The 22,497-nt window shown below is 42.9% G+C and overlaps 1 protein-coding gene across 18 annotated transcripts in view; it reads left to right on the forward strand.

Moving 5' to 3' along the window:
• Positions 1 to 22,497, forward strand: part of Unc79 (unc-79 homolog, NALCN channel complex subunit) — a 247,964-nt gene that overhangs the window by 195,004 nt on the left and 30,463 nt on the right. For 17 of the 18 annotated variants that reach the window (XM_036205590.1, XM_036205592.1, XM_036205577.1 and 14 more), the window contains 6 exons: positions 948 to 986; positions 6,603 to 6,715; positions 6,800 to 6,885; positions 7,431 to 7,604; positions 10,265 to 10,333; positions 13,655 to 13,765. In XM_036205590.1, coding sequence (XP_036061483.1) covers positions 948 to 986; positions 6,603 to 6,715; positions 6,800 to 6,885; positions 7,431 to 7,604; positions 10,265 to 10,333; positions 13,655 to 13,765 — 592 coding nt within the window. Of the gene's footprint in view, positions 1 to 947; positions 987 to 6,602; positions 6,716 to 6,799; positions 6,886 to 7,430; positions 7,605 to 10,264; positions 10,334 to 13,654; positions 13,766 to 22,497 lie in introns of those variants that run through there. The other variant, XM_036205593.1, reaches the window with a different exon arrangement.

Here is a 22,497-nt window from a genome sequence, read left to right on the forward strand (position 1 = left end):
ACACAGAGCCTGTTCGTCTCTCCCTCAAATGTTTCCCATCTCGTATAGAGCTGTTGGCTTAGATCCCTCCAAACTTCAATCCTCTGGTTTTCAGGTGAATCCTTTAAGTTCATGTTTCCTACACCCTTGATTATTGTCTAGTTGGGTTTCCAGTGTTTCTTTCTCCATCGTAAAATCTTTAGCATAAGGGGCTTCAGCCAAGGCAGCTGGGGACAATGTTGCTATGGCAGTTGCTGGAGCAACCATCCCTCTCCGAAGCTCTTGGTCCCTTCAATTGTTCTGCTAAAGTAGTTTGTAGCATTCTCCTGGTGTCTTCAGTAACTTATAGATTATAGCATGTGCTTTTGAACCCACTGATTTGGTTCATTCTCTGTCAGGAGAGAGCATATGTCCGTGCCTAAGGAGGTGCACTATAGTTCTCAAAATGTGGTCAGCTTTGCGTATTTAATTCATAGTTTTCGTCTCCAAAAGGCAGTTTTCCCTTCTCACCACTCCAACTCCAACTCAACAGCAAGCTGAGGATGCCTCTGCCTTCTGCTCTGTTGTGGTAGAGGGCTTTATTTTCAATGTGTGGTTCGCTTGGAGTCGGGTTTCAAAGGTCGGTGACGGAGAAATTGAGTTAATGCAGGGGCCACTAGGTGACAGGTTCTGGTGTCTGTCCAGCAGCGCTACAACTGCCATGTTTTCAGGTTGGGTGGGCGACGGTAAACTCTTACTTGTATGCCTTTCTGTGGGAACCTGTGACTGACACAGAAGACCGGTCTGGGAGAGTGGGTTTAAATGTAACCCTGGACATGACCGCGGAGTGCGCCCTCTAATGCCCATCAAAGGAATTGCCAGTGGCTGTCTTCTCACCACCCAAACCCCAACCACAGCCCTAGCTCAACGCTAATGCATTTCACTGGGGAAAGCTATGATACTGTGTGACTGTTTACTTTATTTCCTAGGCTTGCATCCAGCACTACCTTTTCTAATCAAGCAGAAAGGTAAGAACTTCAAGTGGGGCTCACTTCTCTTTCTCCCTGTGCATGTCCACATGGCTCTGACACTGGCCACGGACAGGTGCTCACCAAGAAGCTGCCAGTCCGCTGTCGCTTCACTAGTTTCTGATCGGATTTGTGCATTTACGCAGTAACTTGTTTTAGTCAACAAGTACTTTTAAGCCCAATTTGCACTAGTTAAGTGGCTTGTTGTTGTTTTTAGTTTTTGTTGTTTGTTATCTTGTGAACCTGAGGGCCTCAAGCATTCTGGGAAAATGCTCTACTGCAGAGCTGCACCCCAGCCCAGCTTCAGCTCATAAAGGCAACAACTGGCAGGATCCCTAGCCTTGGTGGGCTTTCATTCACCAAGGCAGCAAACATGAATGAATAGTCGCAAAAAGGTGTAGTAACTGTGCTATGTGCTGTGAAGAAAATGGACTCACATAATGTTGATTCTTCACGTGTTGATTCACTCGTGGGTGTGCATGTATGTGCGGTGAGTGTGGAGGTCAGAGGTCAATATCAAATGTCTTTCTCAACACGTTCCACCTTATCTTTTGAGACAGGGTCTCTCATTGAACCCAGCACCCACCAGTTGGCTAACATGGCTAGCCAGTGAGTTCAGGGGACCTTCTTGTCTCCTCTCTGCCTTGCACTGTTAGAGACCCTTCAATGACTATCTACAGAGTTAATGCCCAACGCTGGCCAGAGTGGTTAAAATGTCAAATCCTAGTTTCCATGGAACTTACATTCAAGTCGAAGAAGCAGAAAATAAGCAAGTTAACCAGTAAGAAATGACAGTGTAATTGAGTATCACTTACTGCGATGTGTTGTTAACATTACTTAATTCCAGGTGACAGAGAAGGCCCAGAAGTAGCACTGTACTGTAGACATAATAATGGCCAAGGACAGCCTCTTGGAAGAAGTGCTATTTAAACAAAACCTAGGTGGAGAGAGTGGTCTGCACAGTAGTTTATGGAGAGAATACCCCAGGCAGAGGGCACAGCAGAGGATAAGGGCTTTCAGTTGGGAAAGAGGGTAAATTTGGAGACAGACCAATGTGGCTGCAAGAACACAGAGATCATGGCAGAAAATGAAATGGAGAAGATAGAGGTACCAAGGCCTGGTAGTGCCATGGAGGTTACTGCAAGGGGTTTAGCTTTTACTGAATGTGCAGGGTACAAAAGGGAGGGCCAGCATGCTTTGCCTTAACACACTGGAGACCCTCTGTCTTAGCAGGGTTCGAGTGTATAATGCATTCTTGTTGACATACCCCATGTAGTACTTTAGTGTGGCTTTTCTTTTGTGAAATTTACATAGGAAAATACATAAACCCTAAATACATATCCACTGAGCGTTGACAGGTGGCTTTACCTGCATATCTGAGGCCCTGTCAAGACACAGAACTTAACCATGACTCCCAAAAGGTCCATCTTGCACCATTCCAGCTGCCCTCCATGCATGGAAGGAAACACTGTTGTCTTCAAGCATAGGTTAATTTTTGCCTGCTATGGAGCTTTGGATGAGTGGAATTGTGTGGCCTGTGGTCTTTTGTGTCTGGCTTCTGCAGGTAGCCATGCTTTGAGATTTGTTGCTTGCTTGACTCTTAGTCTGTTTCTTTGTCAAAGCTGACCAAGGATCACAAGGTTTAGTCAGTTTTCTATTAGAGGGTATCTGGATTATTTCCAGTTTGGTGTGATTCCTTTGCTGTTATGAACATTCTTATACAAGGTTCTTTGTAAATACTTTATTTCCCTTGGAAATGGAATTGTTGGGTCACACGATACATGCATGTTTCTTTGTTTTTTTTTTTTTTAAGATAAGAAGTCAGAATTTCTCTTACGTAAATATGGTTGTATAAAATGGTTGTACTATGGGCTGGAGAGATGGCTCAGCAGTTAAGGGCACTGGCTGCTCTTCCAGAGGACCTGCCTTGGTTTCTCAACGCCCGTGTCAGTCAGCCCACAACTGCCTGTAACTCCATTTGGCTTCTGACCTCTCAGGGCATCCCAACGCTTGTGCTCATACTCACACATAGACACATAAGTAAATACTAAATGAAGGTTATGCTACTTCTGTTACGTAAGATGGCAGTATTAGTTTATATTCCTACCATCAGTGAGACTTCAGGCTGTCTCATATCCTTGCCAGATTTTAACATTGTTGGTATTTTAAACTGTAGAGATAGCGTGGATTTGTGGTGTCTATCTCTTTGTAGTTTGAATTTGCATCTTCCTTTTGACATTGTTTCAAGTGTCCATCGATTGTTTTATATATTCCTTCCTGAAGTGTCTATATAAATAATCTTTTTCCAACTTTTTAATTATGCTGTTTTTTTTTTAATTCTGTAGTTGTAGGACTTCTTTGTATAAATATGTTTTAAGAATATCTTTGCCCAAGCCGGTCTTACTCATTCATTTTCTTGATGCTATAATTTGCTGACAAGTTTTTAAGTTTGATGAACTCTAATTTATCCAAGCTTCAAAATGTGTGTGGTTGTGGATTTTTATTGTTTAGCTAAGAAAACGTGTCTACTTGCAACTCCTGCCTGTTCTCTACCATTTTCTCCCAGGCACGTCATGACTTCAGCATTTAGATTTAACACTTAGTGTGATCCATCACAATGATTTTTTTTTTTTTCCGAGACAGGGTTTCTCTGTGTAGCTTTGCACCTTTCCTGGATCTCACTCTGTAGACCAGGCTGGCCTCAAACTCACAGAGATCCGCCTGCCTCTGCCTCCCGCGTGCTGGAATTAAAGGTGTGTGCCACCACCACCCGGCTCACAGTGAATTTTTACATACAGTGTTGGGTTGCAGTCGGGACGGTCTTTTTATTCTCATCAAATTTCAGCTATGTCAGCACCTTTTGTTTTAAAGACTCCTCTCCTCAATGGCCCATTGTGATACACTCCAAGTACCATAGATGGTAGCTGTCTGGACTTCCCACTTGCTTCCTTCAGTCTTTGTGCCAATCCTCAATCTAACTCAGTGGTTCTCAACCTTCCTAATGCTGTGACCCTGTAATACAGTCCCTCATGTTGTGGTGACTCCCAGCCATAAAGTTATTTCGTTGCTACTTCGTAACTACTGTAGTTTTGCTATTGTTATGAATTGTAATGTAAATATCTGATGTTTGACTCCCAAAAGGGGTTGTGACCCACATGTTGAGAACCAATGATATAGTGCCACACAATCCAGATTACAGTGGTGAGTCCTGGCATCAAGTATCAGGGGTCCTCTTCTTTAGTGTCTTTTTTTTTTTAAAAAAGATTTGTTTAGATATCTAGATTTTTAAAAATTTCCAGATTAGTTCCTTCCTTCCCCCTCCCCACCCCCGGCTTTTTAGGACAGTGTCTTGCTGTGAGCCCTGGATGGATTCTCTTTCCTCTGTCCCCCCACTGCTGAGATATTATGTGTCAATACCACACCACACCACACCACACCACACCACACCACACCACACCACACAAAAGCTTTGCCTTGTTTAGACAAAATGCTTACTGAAATTGAAAGTGTAGATCAATTTGGGAATTACTCATAGAAAAATGCTGGATTGTCCAAATAATGAACATGACATATATTTCCATTTCATTTTGTTTTAAATTTCTCTCAGCCATGTTTTTGAAATGTGTGCATAGGTGTGTATGCACACATGTGTGGAGGTGTGGAGTAATCTTAGATGTCATCCTTAGGAATACCGTCCACCTCCTTTAAGACAGGGTCTCTTACTGGTCTAGAGCTCACCAGTTAGGCTAGACGGGTCAGTGATCCCCTGTCTTTACCACCCCAATGTGGAGATTCCAAGTGCACACTACCATACCTTTCCCAGTTTCCAGGACCCTCGGGTTTAAGTTTAGACCTTGTAAGGCAAATGCTGCTCTGGCTGAGTTGTCAACCCAGTCCCCAAGCAATGTTTAATAGTGTTCTTGGAAGTCTTTGGTTACATCTTGTTAAATTTATCCCTAAGAATGTTATGCTTTTTAATTTCAATGTCAATTGAATTTTGAAAAAAATAATTTTCAAACTTTTCCTGGTGGATAAATTGGTTTTTCTAGATTACTTTGTGTCTTAGCTGAATTCACACACAAGCTTTAGAAGTTCCTTGGTAGACTCCTTAGGGTTTTATTTTGTTTGGCAAAACATCATAGCATCTGCAAACAATGAGTTTTACTATTTCCTCTCTGATTTTTGCCTTTTTGCTAGTTTATCATAGTAGGTGGACCCACCTGCACAGGAAGAGATGTGTGAGTGGCCGTTCTTGCCATGTTTCCTGCCTTCAACATCTCATTCTGGTTATATGTTAGCCATAATTTTTTCACAGACACATTTTTTTTTTAAATTGAGGATGTTTCCTTCTATTTCCAATATGCTGTTTTTAAAATTGTGTGCTTTTTCTTTATTTTAATGTATTGAATTGTTCTTTTTCTCTTTTTGTTGTGTTATAGTATGTGTGTACATGTGTGGGGTATACATGTGTGCAGCTGTGTGTGCATTGGCATGTGGAGGCCCAAAGATGATATCCATGGTCATTTGTTCACTTTATACTTGGAGGCAGGGTCTCTCCATCAACCCCCAGAGCTTGCCCATGCAACTAGTCTGGAGAGAAAGCTTGCTCACTTGGGTGATTCCACCATCTCCATCTTCTGAGGCTGGAGTTATAGGCAGCACCGTGCCCATGTGGAGGATCTGAACTCTGGATTTCTTCCTTGCCTTCTCTCCAGCCACTACATTGATTGAGAAGTTTTTCTGATATTCTATGGATGAGCCCTACTGGGTCATGATATATTATCCTTGTAATCTATGTTTGGGTTCAGTGCCCAGAGGAATACTGGTCTGCACTTTCTGTTTCTTCTTTGTTTTTATTTATTTACTTAGATAACAGCTTTCTCTGATGTCAGTTTTAGGGCTATGGGAGCCTCATGAAACAATGAAAGGTTCCCTTGTTCTGTTTTCTTAAGTTAGTTGTAAGTTTGGGGTTTTGTTTCCCCAGAAGGCCATTTTTGGTATAAACCTTTGAACTTGGCATCATGAGGTCATAGCTGATCGATTAGGAGAACTTCTTGCTCTTCATCCAGTTGTGATCTTTGATTTCTTCCTTGCTTCCTTCTCCCACCCAACTACCTCAGGAACTATCCTCTCTTTGTCTATGAGGCAGAGCCACATAAAACTCCTGGCTCCCTTTTGCCACTTGGGAGTGTATGGTAGGCGAAGGGAAGCCTTGCCTAAGCCAGTCTTTACAAGTACTATCTCAGATGCTCCAAGAACACATCCCAGGTCTCCCAAAAGAAGTGAAGAAGCCCTCACTGTGCTTCCCTCAGGGCAACTCTCTCTCTTGGTCAATTACACTTCCTTAGTATGACCTTGCTGATAATGCTCGCCCACTTCTGGACACGTGACCTTCTACTCAGCTGTACTTTGGGAGACCTGGAATGATTCTGCTCTCACTTTGGTACTTCATGGATCTGTCTAAAAAAATGTTATGAAGTACTAGATTTGATGATGGGTGAGAAATGGTGAGATATAGCAGAAAATTGTGGTGTTCAAAGCCTGAACTCCAAGTCACTCCACAACCATGCTCGTTGGCCCACAGCTTGTGTCTCTCTCCTCTGTGTTTGAATGCAGCATGATGGTCCCAGGCAATGCGGCAGGTGTGGCCAAGCAGTTCCTCCGCTGCATCTTCCATCAGTTGGCTCCCAACGGCATCTTCCCCCAGCTGTTCCAGAGTGCCATCAAAGGTAACTCACTCTCCTGAGGACCTAGACCCTGCAAGCCTGGCCACTCCCCCAAAATGCCACTGACTCTGACTGTTTGCTTTACAGATGGGACTTTTTTACGGACCTTAGCCACATCACTCATGGACTTCAATGAGCTGAGCTCAATTGCTGCCCTCGGTCAGCTCTTGGAGGTAGGCTTGCGCGAAGAGTACCCTAGGCCTCAGCCAAAGTCAGGTACCACATCTATGCCCTCCATGTAGCGCCCTTGGACTGCTTCACGGTGCTATGCTGTATCTTGAGATTGGCTTGAAGACTTTATGAGCTGCATGGAGAAGTCCCCACGGCTTCACCACACCCAGCTGTTGCTAGGAAGAAAGCAACTGCTGCTGTTATCGATAGCCCCGGTCTTTATTCTGGAAGATTCTTTCCAGCGGACATCATTCACCATCTTCTAAACATCTAACCACCCCAGTTATATCCTTACATAGTTCTTATTTCATGACCCGATTTTACCTCACGGACTTAAAGATCACCAATTTCACCCGGAGGTTTTTCTAAATGTAGCTGGGTTTTCCTCTGTATTCCTCCTGCCTGTTGGGATGATCCGCCTGTCTAGCAGGCTGTCCAGCGTGTTTATAGTGTGAATATGTGATTTCTAAACAAACCTTCACTGGATAGCTTTATGAATTTGTGTGCTGCTTTCAGCAGTTGATTGCCTATGCTTTTGTGTTTTTAGGGTCTAAATAACAAAAAGAATTTACCAGCAGGGGGCGCTATGATACGCTGTTTGGAAAACATTGCCACGTTCATGGAGGCTCTGCCCATGGATTCTCCTAGTAGCCTCTGGACCACGATCAGCAACCAGTTTCAGACATTTTTTGCCAAGCTGCCTTGTGTTTTACCTCTGAAGGTGAGCACAGCCGAAGCTTTTAGCCCCCATTGCTCTCTGTCCATCTGCTTACAGAGACCAACACACGACACATGGTCAGGTGATCCAATAGCTCCCAAAGAGCTAGGACATCTGTCAGCCAGAGTGAAGTAAGAATGCTTAGACCATTCAGTCTGCAATATTACAGGTTGTCAGCAGCAGGGATGGACATTTTACCCACTGATAATGAAGCTACCCGGTGACCACATGGTTTTTTAGTTGAATAAAAGAGTGCCAGTAGACTATGGTTTGCTCTTTTCTTTCTGTCTGTCTTTCTTTCTAAATTTGTTTTTGTTTTCATTTTTAGTGAGGGGGCTAGAACTCTGCATCCTGTGCATGCTAGGTAACATGCTACCACTGAACCTTAGATTGTCTTTATGCAGAAGTCTTTTTTTTTCTTGAGTGGCTATCAAATAGGCAAGGGAATTAATAGTTTTGTTTAAAATTATTAAATTTTAGTTAATTTACCAGACATAGGTAAAGTGTTAGTTTTAGAGAATTATTTGAAGTGACAAGTGGTTTTGGATAATGTTCTAGTAATGTTCAGGAAAGACCAAGACGATATTCTACAGGACAGCTTTTAGTGTTTGGATCAACCTGGGAAGAACACACACACACACACACACACACACACACACACACACACACACACACACACACACACACACACACACACACACACACACATCAAGTACACACATTTTAACATGCCCCCCTTAGACATTCTTTGCTGATGAGCCACGAACATTCAATAGCATGGGTTCCAATGTAATAGTGAAATGGCTGAACTCGGACACTGACCAGCAGGGGGCGCTGCTGCTGTAAACAACTGGTAGGCTAGTTAGTGACAATCAACTGTGCCTGCAGGGAATCTGCCTGAAAGGTTAATGAGTGGAGCAATGCAAGGTAGGATAATGAGGAGAACTGAAGCCCTTGACAGTGTTAATGCACAGCTCCTACTGAGGTCCTTCTACTCCTGCTGATGGTGGTTATATGGGAACAAGCCTCAGCATATGGGGCTCCCCCCCTTTTTCCTCCCTAAGATGACATTTCCTGGTTTTTAAGTCACCAGGGTTTGGCCTGATCAGCAGCTGGTTTTCGGCTCCTGGTTTAAAGTAAGTAAATGTCACTTCTGAAGGGCGTTGGCATATTAAACAGGCCGAGGTTCTTTTAGAAGATTCTTAGAAAATGCTGTCAGGATTTGTGTAAGGAAGTTCCCTCCTCAGTCAGATCCGAAAACTGAATCTGTTTCATCCTTAATCTCTTAGGAAATATTCCCCACTGGAAATCTTGCGCTTTGTCTTGGAGATGTGTCACTGAAGGAGATCTCAGACTTCAGTGTGCACCACTGACCCTGCTAATGCCAGAGGGTTGTGACTGGTGGGAGTGAGGCCAGGTGGCAGACAAGCCGCAGGTCCAGGGATCCGTGAGGAGACCCTCTGGCTTAGTTTATGCTGTGTTGAAGGGGGTCTTTGCCCAGTTGTAGAGGCTCGTACGTGCCTGTGATGATACGCTTGCAATAGTAAATGACAGCTCGATATTCATGCTGTCAATTTCCTCCCCACCCCTGAAGACTCGGAGATTTTCAAAGAATATTTTGATCTAGAATCTTGCAAAATGTGTTTTTCCCTCTTCAGATGTTAGAGAGAAATCTTGCTGCTTTTCTCCAGGTTCTTGGTCATGTCTTTTCATGACAAAGGGAAGGTGAATTCCCACCTAGGAACTGGGGAGGCCTAGCTCAATGGTACCACACCTTCTTGCTATGCACAAGGACCAGGCTTAATTCTTAGCCCTGTGAAAAATTAAAATAAGAACAAATCCCAGAGGAAGGTCGATGAAATTGGTTCTTATTTGGACCAGTGATTTCTATTAGTTTTTCCCCTAAGATCGCTTTTCCTAACTTAGTATACTTCTTTAGACTGATATACATTTAACATCTGCTTTCTTAACCTATGTGTCTATCTGTCCATCTTTCTAGCCACTTGTCCATCCACCTATCTGCCTGCCTGCCATCCATCTATCCATCCATCCATCCATCCATCCATCCAGTTCTTTTTCCAACTTTCTATCTCATTTAATTCTGGAACTATATCTTTGAGAAATAGTTTCAGAGCTGTGCTTATTTAATTTATTTAATAATTATTTTAATATTGCATAATTGTTTCATTAAAGTTTTTAAATCTGAAAACAATTGTTTTTGATATACATAGGAAACAGTAGAGAGATGATTATATAAGACTTGTGTGTGTGTGTGTGTGTGTGTGTGTGTGTGTGTGTGTGTGTATCCCTATGGGTATGTGTGCATATAGAGGACAGAGGTCAACATTGGGTATCACTCTTTAGGCACAGTCAACTGTGTTTTGGGGATAGGCTCTCTTCCTGCTCTAGAGCTCACTGAGTTGGCCAGGCAGGCTGGCTGAGCCCCAGGGATGCCCCTGCTTTCATGGCCACCATACCCAGCTCTTTCACATGGGTTCTATGAGCAAATTTGGGACTTTATGCCTGTGTGACAAGCCCTTTTCTGATGGAGCCGTCTCCCTGGTCCCACAGCTTTCTTTTTGCAAAATACATGTGGGAAATATTTGAAACAAAGGAAACATCAAAAAGGAAGCTGACTTTTACCTTTTCCTATCTGTCCACAGTGTTCGTTAGATTCCAGTTTGAGAATTATGATTTGCCTCTTGAAGATCCCTTCTACCAATGCCACGAGGGTATGTATTTAAGAAAGTGTTTCAGAAAAGCTGCCTGGTTGGTTATTTGATTACCTTCTAACTGAAAGACAGGAAGACAGCAATACTGAAGACATGGCTGCTACTTATGGAATGGCTCCCTTTAGCATCCTGCTGGGTCAGCATCTAACTTACTGCATTGCTATCGTTTGTAACCATTCAGCCTGGTCTGGGGCAAGCCTACTGCTCCATCCAGATTACCAATTAGCTGAGCCTTCTGAGTAGGGTTGTGTTGGTTCCTTAGGTAAAAGTCTTTGATGACTTCCGGTTTCTCTCAGAATAACATCGAAATTCCTTGACGTAGCATACAATTACATCCCTTCTCACCAGCCCACCTTTCCAGTTTAATTCCTGTTGCTTGTCCTGCCCCTCCATGCCTGTCATGCATCTTCACGTCAGCGTCACTATCTTCATGAAAACAGTAGACACTGTCTGTTGAATGCTCCTGTATTGCACCTTATGCTTTACACATAGAATCCTATTTACTTTCAGATCCTCACTTTTGTTCGAGCTCTTTCCTTTGCCTGACATACTTTAAACCCTTGTTAGTGGGATGAACCCACACGTCATCCTTCAAAGCCCCATTTAAAGCTCCTAAATGCTTATATTATCTGTAGGAAGCACTTTCTTGATCAAGCTTTCAGTATTAACACCTACAGTGTCCTACAGGTTCCCCAGTAAGACCATGAGCTGTGTGGGATGTTCAGGACTGTGTCTCGTTCCCTGCTCACATATCTTGGTCGTTTTCTGTGCAGAAGTACAAGAGCTTGTCTAATGGTGGGGCATAACTACCAGCTCATCTGCCAACAATGCCCATTTCTTTCCTTGCTTTTCTTTCTTTCTTTCTTTTTTTTTTTTTGGAGCTGAGAATCGAACCCAGGGCCTTGTGCTTGCTAGGCTAGCGCTCTACCACTGAGCTAAATCCCCAACCCCACACATTTCTTATAACTGCTTCCCTTTACACTTTCACAGAGTCACAGTTCATGCCATCTAGCTGCAAAGAGAGATGAACTGGTCTGTGCCTGTACAGATGAAGACATAGAGTCAGACGCAACATGTCTGGTCAAGGTCATAGCTGGTTTGTGAGTGGCCTGAAACTCGAGCATAGGTTTTAGAGAACAAGTTCCTAGGTTTTTCTGCTGTGCCATGTTGCCCATCATCTGCTGTTTAGGTGAAAGTGTTTCCAAATAGGCCTGAATCTAGCTTTTTATCTACAGGCACCATCTCAATGTTTCCTTAAGATTTTCTATATAAAAGGAACAGTATAGGTTTCTGTAGAGGAGTCCAATAACACATCCATTCTCAGGGGGTAAAGAACAGGTAGTGAACTGATTTTTTAAAAAATATATTTATTTATTAATTTTTTTTTCATTTTACATACCCTCTCCAGTTCCCCCTCCTTCCCCCTCTCCTCCCTCCTCACCTCCCTCCCACTCTACCCCCATCCACTCCTCAGAGTGGGTAAGGCCTCCCATGGTAGTCAACAAAGTCTGGCATACCAAGTTGAAAGGGAGCCTAGCCCCTCCCCCTTGTATCAAGGCTGAGCAAGGTATCCCACCACAGGGAATGGGTTCCAAAAAGTCAGCGAACTGATTTTTATGTAAATACAAAAGGAATCTCAAAAAGTTTCTTATCTGGCCTGATGAGAAGGCTCCATAATTAAGAGTGTTTGCTGCTCTTGTAGACCCCAAGTTTGGTTCCAGGCAGCTCACACCTTTGTAACTCCAGCTCCAGGGGCTATGATGCCTTCTTCTGACTTCCTCAGACACTTACACACAGACATACACACACACACACACACACACACACACACAGAGAGAGAGAGAGAGAGAGAGAGAGAGAGAGAGAGAGAGAGAGACAGAAACAGAGACAGAGAGAGAGAGAGAGACAGAGAGAGAGACAGAGAGAGAGACACACACACACGTAAGTAAAAAATAAAATAAATCTTTAAAAATGAGTTTATTCCTGCAGCTTTAGAGATGCTTGGAGGGAAAAGCACTTGGCATGTAAGTGTGAGCCCTTGAGTCTCCATCCCTAGAACCCACATAAAGACTGGGTGCCACATACACAGAGAGAGAGAGAGAGAGAGACAGAGACAGAGACAGAGACAGAGAGAGAGACACACACACACGTAAGTAAAAAATAAAATAAATCTTTAAAAATGAGTTTATTCCTGCAGCTTTAGAGATGCTTGGAGGGAAAAGCACTTGGCATGTAAGTGTGAGCCCTTGAGTCTCCATCCCTAGAACCCACATAAAGACTGGGTGCTGCACAGTGGCAAACACCTAGAGAGACACTGCCTAAGACAAGGTGGAAGGTGAGGACAGATCCCCAACATTGTCCTCCGACCTCTGCATATGTACCATGGCAAAACACACATTCACACACTCACACATGGAAAGTAAATATTTTTGAAATGTTCATATCCTCTCATTGGGTCAGTCCTCTTCTGGAGGTTTGTGCTGAGGAAGAACATGGAAGTGAAAACGTCATGCGGACGTGTTTGCTGACGTGGCATTTGCAGTGTGGCTATCAAGATGAACGGCTCTGGAGGATTATACTGCACGTTACTTCCTTATATTATCACTAAGAGAATGAATTGCTCTATCCGTTATCTAGACCCAAGGCTCCCACTAAGAACAGTAGCATCACAGGCTGGAGCTTGTGTTCTTTCCTGGCTCCTGGGGCTCCAGGAGAAGTTTGAATAGGATGAACAGTGCAGAAGTGCCAAGCTCTGCCCGACACTCAGTGGGTGCTGACGACACATTTCTGGGTGACTGATGAGAGCCTGTGAGTCTAAAACAGCCCTGGTGCAGTTCAAAAGGGGAAACAAACAGACAACATCCCTCTCATAAATATGTGCAGGAGGCTGGGCAGCAGGAACTATGTCTGAGCTCAAGGCACTTGCTGCTACACACACAGGGCACTTCTCAGAGTGTAGCTGGTGGATACGAATCTGAGGACCTGACACCTGAGGGTTCAGAGGAACAGATTGGGAGACTCCAACACAGCCTCACAGAGGTGGGATTGCTTAGCCTGGCAGGAAAACACGAGTGTGCTTAAGGGGGTTTGTAAATGATGCCACACGAGAAAAAGCGGGCTTCTATTTTTCTGAGCAATAAAGTGACTGAATCATTCTCTTTGAATTACTTGTGATTTCTTAGACCAACAGAGTGGCCATTAACAGCAGCTTGCATAGGATTTCTAACAAACAACTCTTAGCGGTTAAAATGTAATAAGACCAGTGCTTAAAAAAAAAAAATGAAGAAATAAGCAATTTATTTGGCTCCAATCTCATTGCAGAGTTTGTTGGAACCATTTTCCAAGCTCCTCAGCTTTGTCATCCAGAATGCCGTCTTCACGCTGGCCTACCTGGTGGAGCTGTGTGGCTTGTGTTATCGAGCGTTCACTAAGGTAAACCTCCCTGTGTATTCCCAGGAACCCAGAGATGGCAGCATCAAGTCCCCATCAGCATAGCTGCTTTATTGTTAAAATGAGTGGCTATACTGAGGCCCGTTGGATGCTTTACACATGCATGCATTTACTCGTTCTGAAATGTGCAGATTTGGAGACTGAGGTCACATGGTTTGGAAAACGAGAGGCACTTTGAGCGAGTTAATGGTCTAGGTGACCTCATAAAGACCATTTCAAGTTTATTATAGCATCACGAGTGGGCAGACCACCACTGTGTGTCCTTTTTTTATAGCCAAAGGAGAGAAAAAAATAGCTTGCTACTTGTACAAGCCTCTAGAGTGTTCCTTAATGCTCCCGTGTTTATGTCCCCAGCTATGGGTTCTTGACCTCTGAGAGGAGAATCTTAGTCATGGCTCCTTCCTCTGGGTTGGCTTTAGCACCTCTCTCCCCAAGCCTGGGAAAATGGAAAAGGACGTTCTATCTAGGGGATATGGCCGCCTTCTCAGAGCCAGCAGGCGCTGGCCTCATGAAAATGCAGGCATCAGGGAAAGTGGCTCCTTCCCATCCTGGGGACACTGCAAATGCTCTGTTCCAAGGCCCAGTGTCCCAGTGTCCTAAGCTTGTTTTCAATGGGGCCTCTGTTTCTGTGAGTCCCCCCTGGAACATTCAGAATGCTCTTTATTTGTGTCCCCTCCTTCTATGAGCCCTTTATTTCCCCCCTAAAACTCTCATTTCACAACAAAGCTTTCACTCTATTTATAAAATGCTCCATGGTCATCTTTCTTACCAGCTTGCATCCACTCTGCCATGTTAAGTGTTCCATGATAATTTTCTCTCCGGCCTTGCACATTCTAAGTCGCTTTCTGGCCTGCCTGGAGCACACTTGTTCTCCCTCTCAAGTTTTTTTTCCTTGCACATGCTCTTCAAAAAGTAACTTAACCCCCTTTTTCTTTTATGCTTAAAAGAGTGTATCTTTACAACATAGCACCAAATACAGCAAATTGCTTTATTTTTATTTGAAAATAGTGGTATCTAACAGCATCTCCTTATGTAATCCAGTGAAAAGACAGGAGAATGCATAATGTCCCGGTGGCATCCTTTCTTGGAAGTTGGGCAGTCTAGAAAATCCAGAACCACCCCCACTGAAAAGACTAGGAATCTGGGTGAAATATAATAGTTACTTTTAAAATATTTGCTTACGTTTAGCTTATGATTAAAAATATAAGAGCAACAGAGGACAAAAGAAGAGGGAATTGGGAACCAAATGTAAGCACGTAAATGGGTCTGTGTGTGGGGTCACTGTCTTAGCAATGGGTTGAGTGCTGAAGTCCATACAAGAGAAGGGAATGATGATTTTATGACAGTTCCATGCCAGGAGCTGGAGCCAAGTCATCTCCCTCAGGAAGTCAGAACTCTTGAAAAACTATACCCTGGGTAAAAGGGTAGTTCCGGAGGAATACATTTGTAACGTGGCGGTGACAAGCCATGCTATGTGTTTTAGCCTTTGAATGGAGGAAGAATATGATAGAATTAGTAAACATAGGCTGATCATTGAAAAGATTGATGGTTTGAATTTACAGTACCTTGTTGCAGTATATTTGATCACACTGTGAACCCCAAGGTTGTGTTATTCACTGGAGGAACCTGTTTCTAGTTGTGGTGTGGCTCAACCCTAGCACACACCTTTAATCCAAGAGCTTCTGCTTAAATATTGTAAACAGGATTAAGTGAAGTCAATCATAGGTCAAGAGGCAGAGGAAGCAACCAATTGACAGGAAGTGAACAAGAAAAAAAAAAAACCAGAGAGAGTAAGGAGGGATAGAGAGGTGCACAGGAAATAGAAGGGAGGGACCTTGAGTTGGAGGAGACTTGTTTGAGACAGTAGGGGAGAGAGGAGACTTTGGGGATGATGGCAGAGGAGGAAGGTCAGCTTTGCCTTTCTGAGCTAGCAGACTTTCATCCCAGCATCTGGCTCCTAGGTCTTTTTTGGTACAATAGAATGATTGTAATTTTGTTGAGAACAACAGTACATGCAAGCTGAAGTCACATGACACCAATGCTGCACTGCAACAGGGGCTCAGCTTCAGCATCTCTGCAGAAGGAAGCTCAGAAACAAACCTCAGGCATGTCTACAGAGATGAGCCTGCAGCCTAGCCCCAGTATGATTCCTGAGGCTACAACACTGATGAGCATAAGTAATCTAAACTTCATGCTCCCCAAGTAAAAACAACCTACCGTAGACTGAATTGGTAGAGTCAATAAATAGTGATATTATTTTTGTAAAGAATATGGAGACTGTGATACAGGGGCTATCAGAGTTTACTCTGTACTATACACATACAAAGAATTAAAAAAAAAAAACCTAGAAAGAGATTCTTTTTCATTTTAGAAAAAAAAAATCAGGTTAATTCAAGCTTGATAAAAAGTGAAAAATAGTCACTAACATTGAAACAAAAACAAACAAACCTCAATTCACAAGTTAACTAACAAATTAGATATAGCTTAAAGGGGGAATTGGAGACACAGGAAAGCAGAAAAACAGATCTAAATAAAAATCAGACAAAGAGATAAAAAGATGAAAGATAAAAAGATCTAACACACATTAAGTAAATCTGTAGAAAAAGAGACTAGGCTTTTTATCATTTCCATAATTAATGAAAATCAGTTCTATGACTTGAGTTACAATGTGTCAAAAAGTATTTTAGATTGCCACTCCCCTGCACTAGCTCCCCTGCACCTACTCACCTGAACCCACTCCCCTGCACCTGCTCCCCTGTAACCAGCTCCCCTACACCTGCTCACCTGCATCTGTTCACCTGCACCAGCTCACCTACACCCACTCACCTTTGCCTGTTCACCTGCACTCACTCACCTGCACTCACTCACCTTCACCTGCTCTCCTGTACCCACTCACCTGCACCCACTCACTTTCATCTGCTCACCTGAACCTGCTCACCTGTGCTTGCTCATTACCTGCTCACCTGCACATACTCACCTACTCCCACTCACCTTTGCTTGTTTATCTGCAACCATACACTTTCACCTGCTCCGAGGCACCTGGTCACCTGCACCCACTCACCTGCACCCATTCACCTGCATCTGCTTACCTACAGGCACATTAGTTTATATGACCAGCTGTGATTTGGAACAAGCAAGAAAAGGAAAATGTTTTAATAGTAACTGAGAGAAAAGCACTCTGAAAACAGACTTAATAGCAAACCTCACAGCAGTACAATGCAATTCCAGAGGGAAATGGATCCCAGTGGGAAAGGTCTTTAAGATGATTTGAGGGGAAAAATTATTCTCTAGAATTCTCTACAGCAGAGACATCTTTTAAGAGTGGAGGCTAAGGAGGTATTCATGAGGAAGAAAAGAAAATATTAATTCCCTTGAAGATTCATTAATTTTTACTTTCTGTGTATGTGTGAGTGCCAGCATGCATGTATGTGCACTCTGTATGCCTAACACCTGAGGAGGCCAGAGGAGAGCATTGGATCCTACAGAATTGGAGTTACAGATATGAACTGTTCAGTGTGGGTGCTGGGAACTGAAACCTAGGTCCTCTGCAAGAGCAGTACTTGCTCTTAACTGCTGAGCTATCTCCCCAACCCCTGAAAATGTGAATATACTCTTGCTGAAGTAATATTTCAAGATGTATTACAATAAGAAGGAAATTGAGCCAACAAAGAAGTTTTTAAATATATGAAGGAAATTTACCAAATAAATTAGTAAAATGTACAAATCTAAGTGATCATTGACAATATAAAGCAACAATAGTAATAATACTAACTAAGAAAAACAAAAGGATAATAAAATACCACCTAACAATAATATGTATACAGGGTGTGTGTGTGTCTGTGTGTGCATGTGTGTGTGTGTTTGTGTACGTGTGTGTCTGTATGTGTGTGAGTGTGTGTCTGTATGTCTGTGTGTGTCTTTGTGTACATATGTCTGTATGTGTGTATCTGTGTGTGAGTGTGTGTCTGTATGTCTGTGTGTGTCTGTGTGTGTGTCTGTATGTCTGTATGTGAGTGTATGTCTGAGTGTGTGTGTGTGTCTGTGTGTGAGTGTGTGTCTGTATGTCTGGTGTGTGTGTATGTCTGTGTGTGTCTTTGTGTACATGTGTCTGTATGTGTGTATCTGTGTGTGAGTGTGTGTCTGTATGTCTGTGTGTGTCTGTGTGTGTGTCTGTATGTCTGTATGTGAGTGTATGTCTGAGTGTGTGTGTGTGTCTGTGTGTGAGTGTGTGTCTGTATGTCTGGTGTGTGTGTATGTCTGTGTGTGTCTTTGTGTACATGTGTCTGTATGTGTGTATCTGTGTGTGAGTGTGTGTCTGTATGTCTGTGTGTGTGTCTGTGTGTGTGTCTGTATGTCTGTATGTGAGTGTATGTCTGAGTGTGTGTGTGTGTCTGTGTGTGAGTGTGTGTCTGTATGTCTGGTGTGTGTGTATGTCTGTGTGTGTCTTTGTGTACATGTGTCTGTATGTGTGTATCTGTGTGTGAGTGTGTGTCTGTATGTCTGTGTGTGTCTGTGTGTGTGTCTGTATGTCTGTATGTGAGTGTATGTCTGAGTGTGTGTGTGTGTCTGTGTGTGAGTGTGTGTCTGTATGTCGGTGTGTGTGTATGTCTGTGTGTGTCTTTGTGTACATGTGTCTGTATGTGTGTATCTGTGTGTGAGTGTGTGTCTGTATGTCTCTGTGTGTGTCTGTATGTCTGTGTGTGTCTTTGTGTACATGTGTCTGTATGTATGTGTCTGTGTGTGAGTGTGTGTCTGTATATCTGTGTGTCTGTGTGTGAGTGTGTTTCTGTATGTCTCTCTGTGTGTGTCTGTGTGTGTCTGTGTGTACATGTGTCTGTATGTGTGTGTCTGTGTGTGTGTCTCTGTATGTCTGTATATGTGTCTGTGTGTGAGTATGTGACTGTATGTCTGTGTGTGTCTGTGTGTAAGTGTGTGTGTGTGTGAACAGTTGAGGGCTGGAGTTAAAGTACTCTCTCACAGGTCCTGTTCACAAGGACAGGGATTACTAATAACTTTGAACTCTTAAGAATACATGTCAGCATTTTAAGTGTAAACTCCAAAGGCTAGAATACAATGTGTAAGTTCCAGACAAGTACAGACTAAAATAGGAACGAAAACTTAACCGTGACAAACGACACAGAAAAAGCTGCAGCCAGCTCAGCTAAGGAACTCTAAGTGAACCCCAAACATGGCGGTAATCAAAATGAATGTTTACTATGCTCACTAGGAATGTTGGACTGTATTTCAAAAACAATTACATGTTGCCAGTAAAAGACATACATAAAATATGTCTAAAGACACTAAGAAAGTTTGAAAACTAATTGCTGATATGTAGACAATACTAATGGGGGAAAATGACAGTAAGATGACTTTAAGTTAGAATTTTCATGTTAGAATTATTATAACATCATTGCATCCTGCAAGAGGGAAGTCTACCAGAAAAAATGAGACAATTCTACAGCTCTATAGAGTTAGAGTAAGAACACAGCCTCAAAAACTAATATAATTATAAAATGAGATCGATAAACTCACAGTCACACGTTTTATTGAGAATTGAGATAAGAATAGATATTTGGGGCTTCCTGATTTACCCCTAGATCAGTTGGAAGAGGTGCCTGCTATTCATGCAAATTTGGCTTTATCAGCCTTCAGAGCCCTGCGAACAGGGAAGAGTGAATGTGCATGTACATGTACACACATACACACACACACACACACACACACACACACACACACACTACACCCACCCACCCATACCACACAAACACACACACAAACACCCACACACTACACATACCACACACACACCCATACCACACAAACACACACACAAACACACACACATTACACACACCACACCACACACACACACAAACATACACACACCACACAAACACACTACACCTATACCACACAAACACACACACACAAACACACACATTACACACACACCACACAAACACACTACACCCATACCACACAAACACACACACACACACACACACACACGCATACACACACACACACACACACACACACACACACACACACACACCACTGGTACCACGGGTAGGTGTATCCTCTCCCAGCTACTTAGAGAAATCTATGAGATTCTTTTCTTGACCAATCCCTATTCTCAGATACATGGATCCTGTCTCCTTGTCAGATCCACGGCCAACCATGTTATCTGCATGGGTGCACCCCTGTGTAGAGTGAGTCATGGGGGGTTGTGTGAGTGGATGCATACAACCCGAGATAGTGATTGCAAGGCTCCGAAAACTCAGACTTTGCAATCCTGTGTTAATGCATGTGGGTGTATGTACTTTTCCCGGTTCTTACAAGGTGATGGTAGTAGTACCTGAGCCTTGTTATATTTGGCAGCTAAAATATACTTTTCAATAAATCTAAAATCAAAAGAATGTTTAAGAAAAATTAGAAGACTATTTAGTACCAATTGTGAAAATACTACCTTCAAAATGGAGCATTATAGCCACAGCATGTGGAAATGCACATTTAATGCCTTACATACTTGTATGTATGTAAGATACATGTGCACATATGTGCATATGGAAGCCAGAAGTTGATGTGTCTTCCTCTGGCTCACCATTCTGTTTGTTTAAGACAAGGACTATCAGTGAAGCTGAAGATCACAGATCTGGCCAGTGAGCCAGAGATCATCAATCTGGGATTACAAGCACACACCGCCATGCTTGCCTTTTCTTTCTTTTTTCTTTTGTTATTCATGTTAGAGATGTGAACTCAGGTCCTCATGCTTACACAGCAAGCGGTTTACCAGCTGAGCATGTCTCCGGCCCTGTCCTAAGTTCTTTACTAGGAAGAAAGAAACACTAAATGAACTGAACAGGCCAACTCACATGACAAGAGAGAGCAGGAGTTTAGGGAAGGAGGAAATAAAGATGGCGTCACACACATCCACAGAGGAGCGACACAGCACAGGGCCCCGTGGCTAGACCATTGACCTCAGTGATCAAGAAAGTGATGAATGGCACAGATAAAGTGGGTTAAAACAGCCAATTTAGAGCCAGTACCTTGAATTCTTATACAAAGGGGTAGTTTTCTAGAAACTTAGTGCATAACAACCAGGGAAGAAGAGAAAAAGAAAATGTTGATTACATTTAAATGATGAAAAAACAGAGTTGGAAATTCAAAGCCTCTCTTGAATGAACATCATTGCAACCCTGGTGACGTTGTCCACTCAGTGTTTAGAAACACAGTGACCTGTAACTGCACACTAAGAGAGCAGAAACAGGGAGTACTGCCTAAACATTCTATGAGGGCAGTAGACTCCTGATTCCAGCTGGACAAGGGCAGCAGGGGAAAGAGATAACAGACCAGTGTCTATCATACAGGAAAAATTCCTGATGAACAATACAAATCAGTATGTTAAAAGGAGAGCCTCTTGAGCCAGCTGGAATCTACAGGACTGTAAAATTGGCATACAACCAAACATTTCCTACTAATAAATCACAGATACATTTATTTTAGAACAATTATTTGGTGTACATTCACTTTTTACCAGTTATTAAAGGTAAAAGAAAGTTTCAGAAATGGAAAGATGGCTCATTTGTAAGAATGCATACTTGCCCCTGCAGAGAACTCCAGTTAGTTCCAACACTCATGTTGGGTGGTGTACAGCTGCTTATGAATCCAGTTTCAGGGGATTTAACACCCTCTTCTGGCCACTGCAGGCACCTGCATTCCTGGGTGCATACCCACATACCACCTGCACAAACACATTAAATTTTTTAAAATTTTTATTTAAAAAATTCTTATTAATGAATTGGGCCTGCTTGTTTATTTTTATATAAAGAATCAAATATTGCCAGAATATTTGATACTGTAGGACATTATCTTTAATGTTTTCAGAATTATTTGGTGTTTTTATTTTATTTCCATCAAGGCTGAAAACAATGCTTTGCATAAATATGTAGCACAAAAATTGCAGAAGTATGTTCAAGACCATCTCAAATTGTTGAAATTTTTTCCTAATCCCAAGCTAAAATTTATGCAGCAATTTAAAAAAATGAAATGTAATTCAGCAGCTGAAAAAGCAATTTTAAAATCAAACATTCTAACTCTATGATTCAGTGGTACACTCACTTGGTGCGTATGTGCTCAGGAATCATGGTGGGACAATCTTAAAAGTCTTCTCCACAGCCAAACCTTTGTACGTACAACAGAAGACCACAATCACTAGCATGCCACAGCCTGAGCCGAGCTGTTATAGGCAGTGCAGTCCTGCATTCACAGTGCAGAGTGTGTGTGTGTGGTGTGTTCAGAACAGAGCCTGCAGCCGGGTCTCAGGATGCAACACAGGTGAGGGCTGCAGAGACCCCTGGGAGTCTCAGGATGCAACACGGTTGAGGGCTGCAGAGACCCCTGGGAGTCATCACTCATTTAACCTTAGGATTTGGTCAGGAAACAAACAGGAGACACACACACACACACACACACACACACACACACACACACACACAGATTTTTAATAATTGAATTTTTTAAATGAACAGGCTATTTTCTTTAAAGCTTCTTGGAAGCATCAATATGTTAGCAAACATACAGACATCATGAGGCCAGGGGCCAGAGGAGCACAGTGCCACAGGGTGGTGAGCCTAGCTCTGAGTTCCACAGGGTGGTGAGCCTGGCCCTGCAGGTTGCAGGGTAGTGAACTTGGCCCTGAAGGCCAGTTTCTC

This window comes from Onychomys torridus, chromosome 14 (genome assembly GCF_903995425.1).
Source record: "Onychomys torridus chromosome 14, mOncTor1.1, whole genome shotgun sequence".
Lineage (NCBI taxonomy): Eukaryota > Metazoa > Chordata > Mammalia > Rodentia > Cricetidae > Onychomys > Onychomys torridus.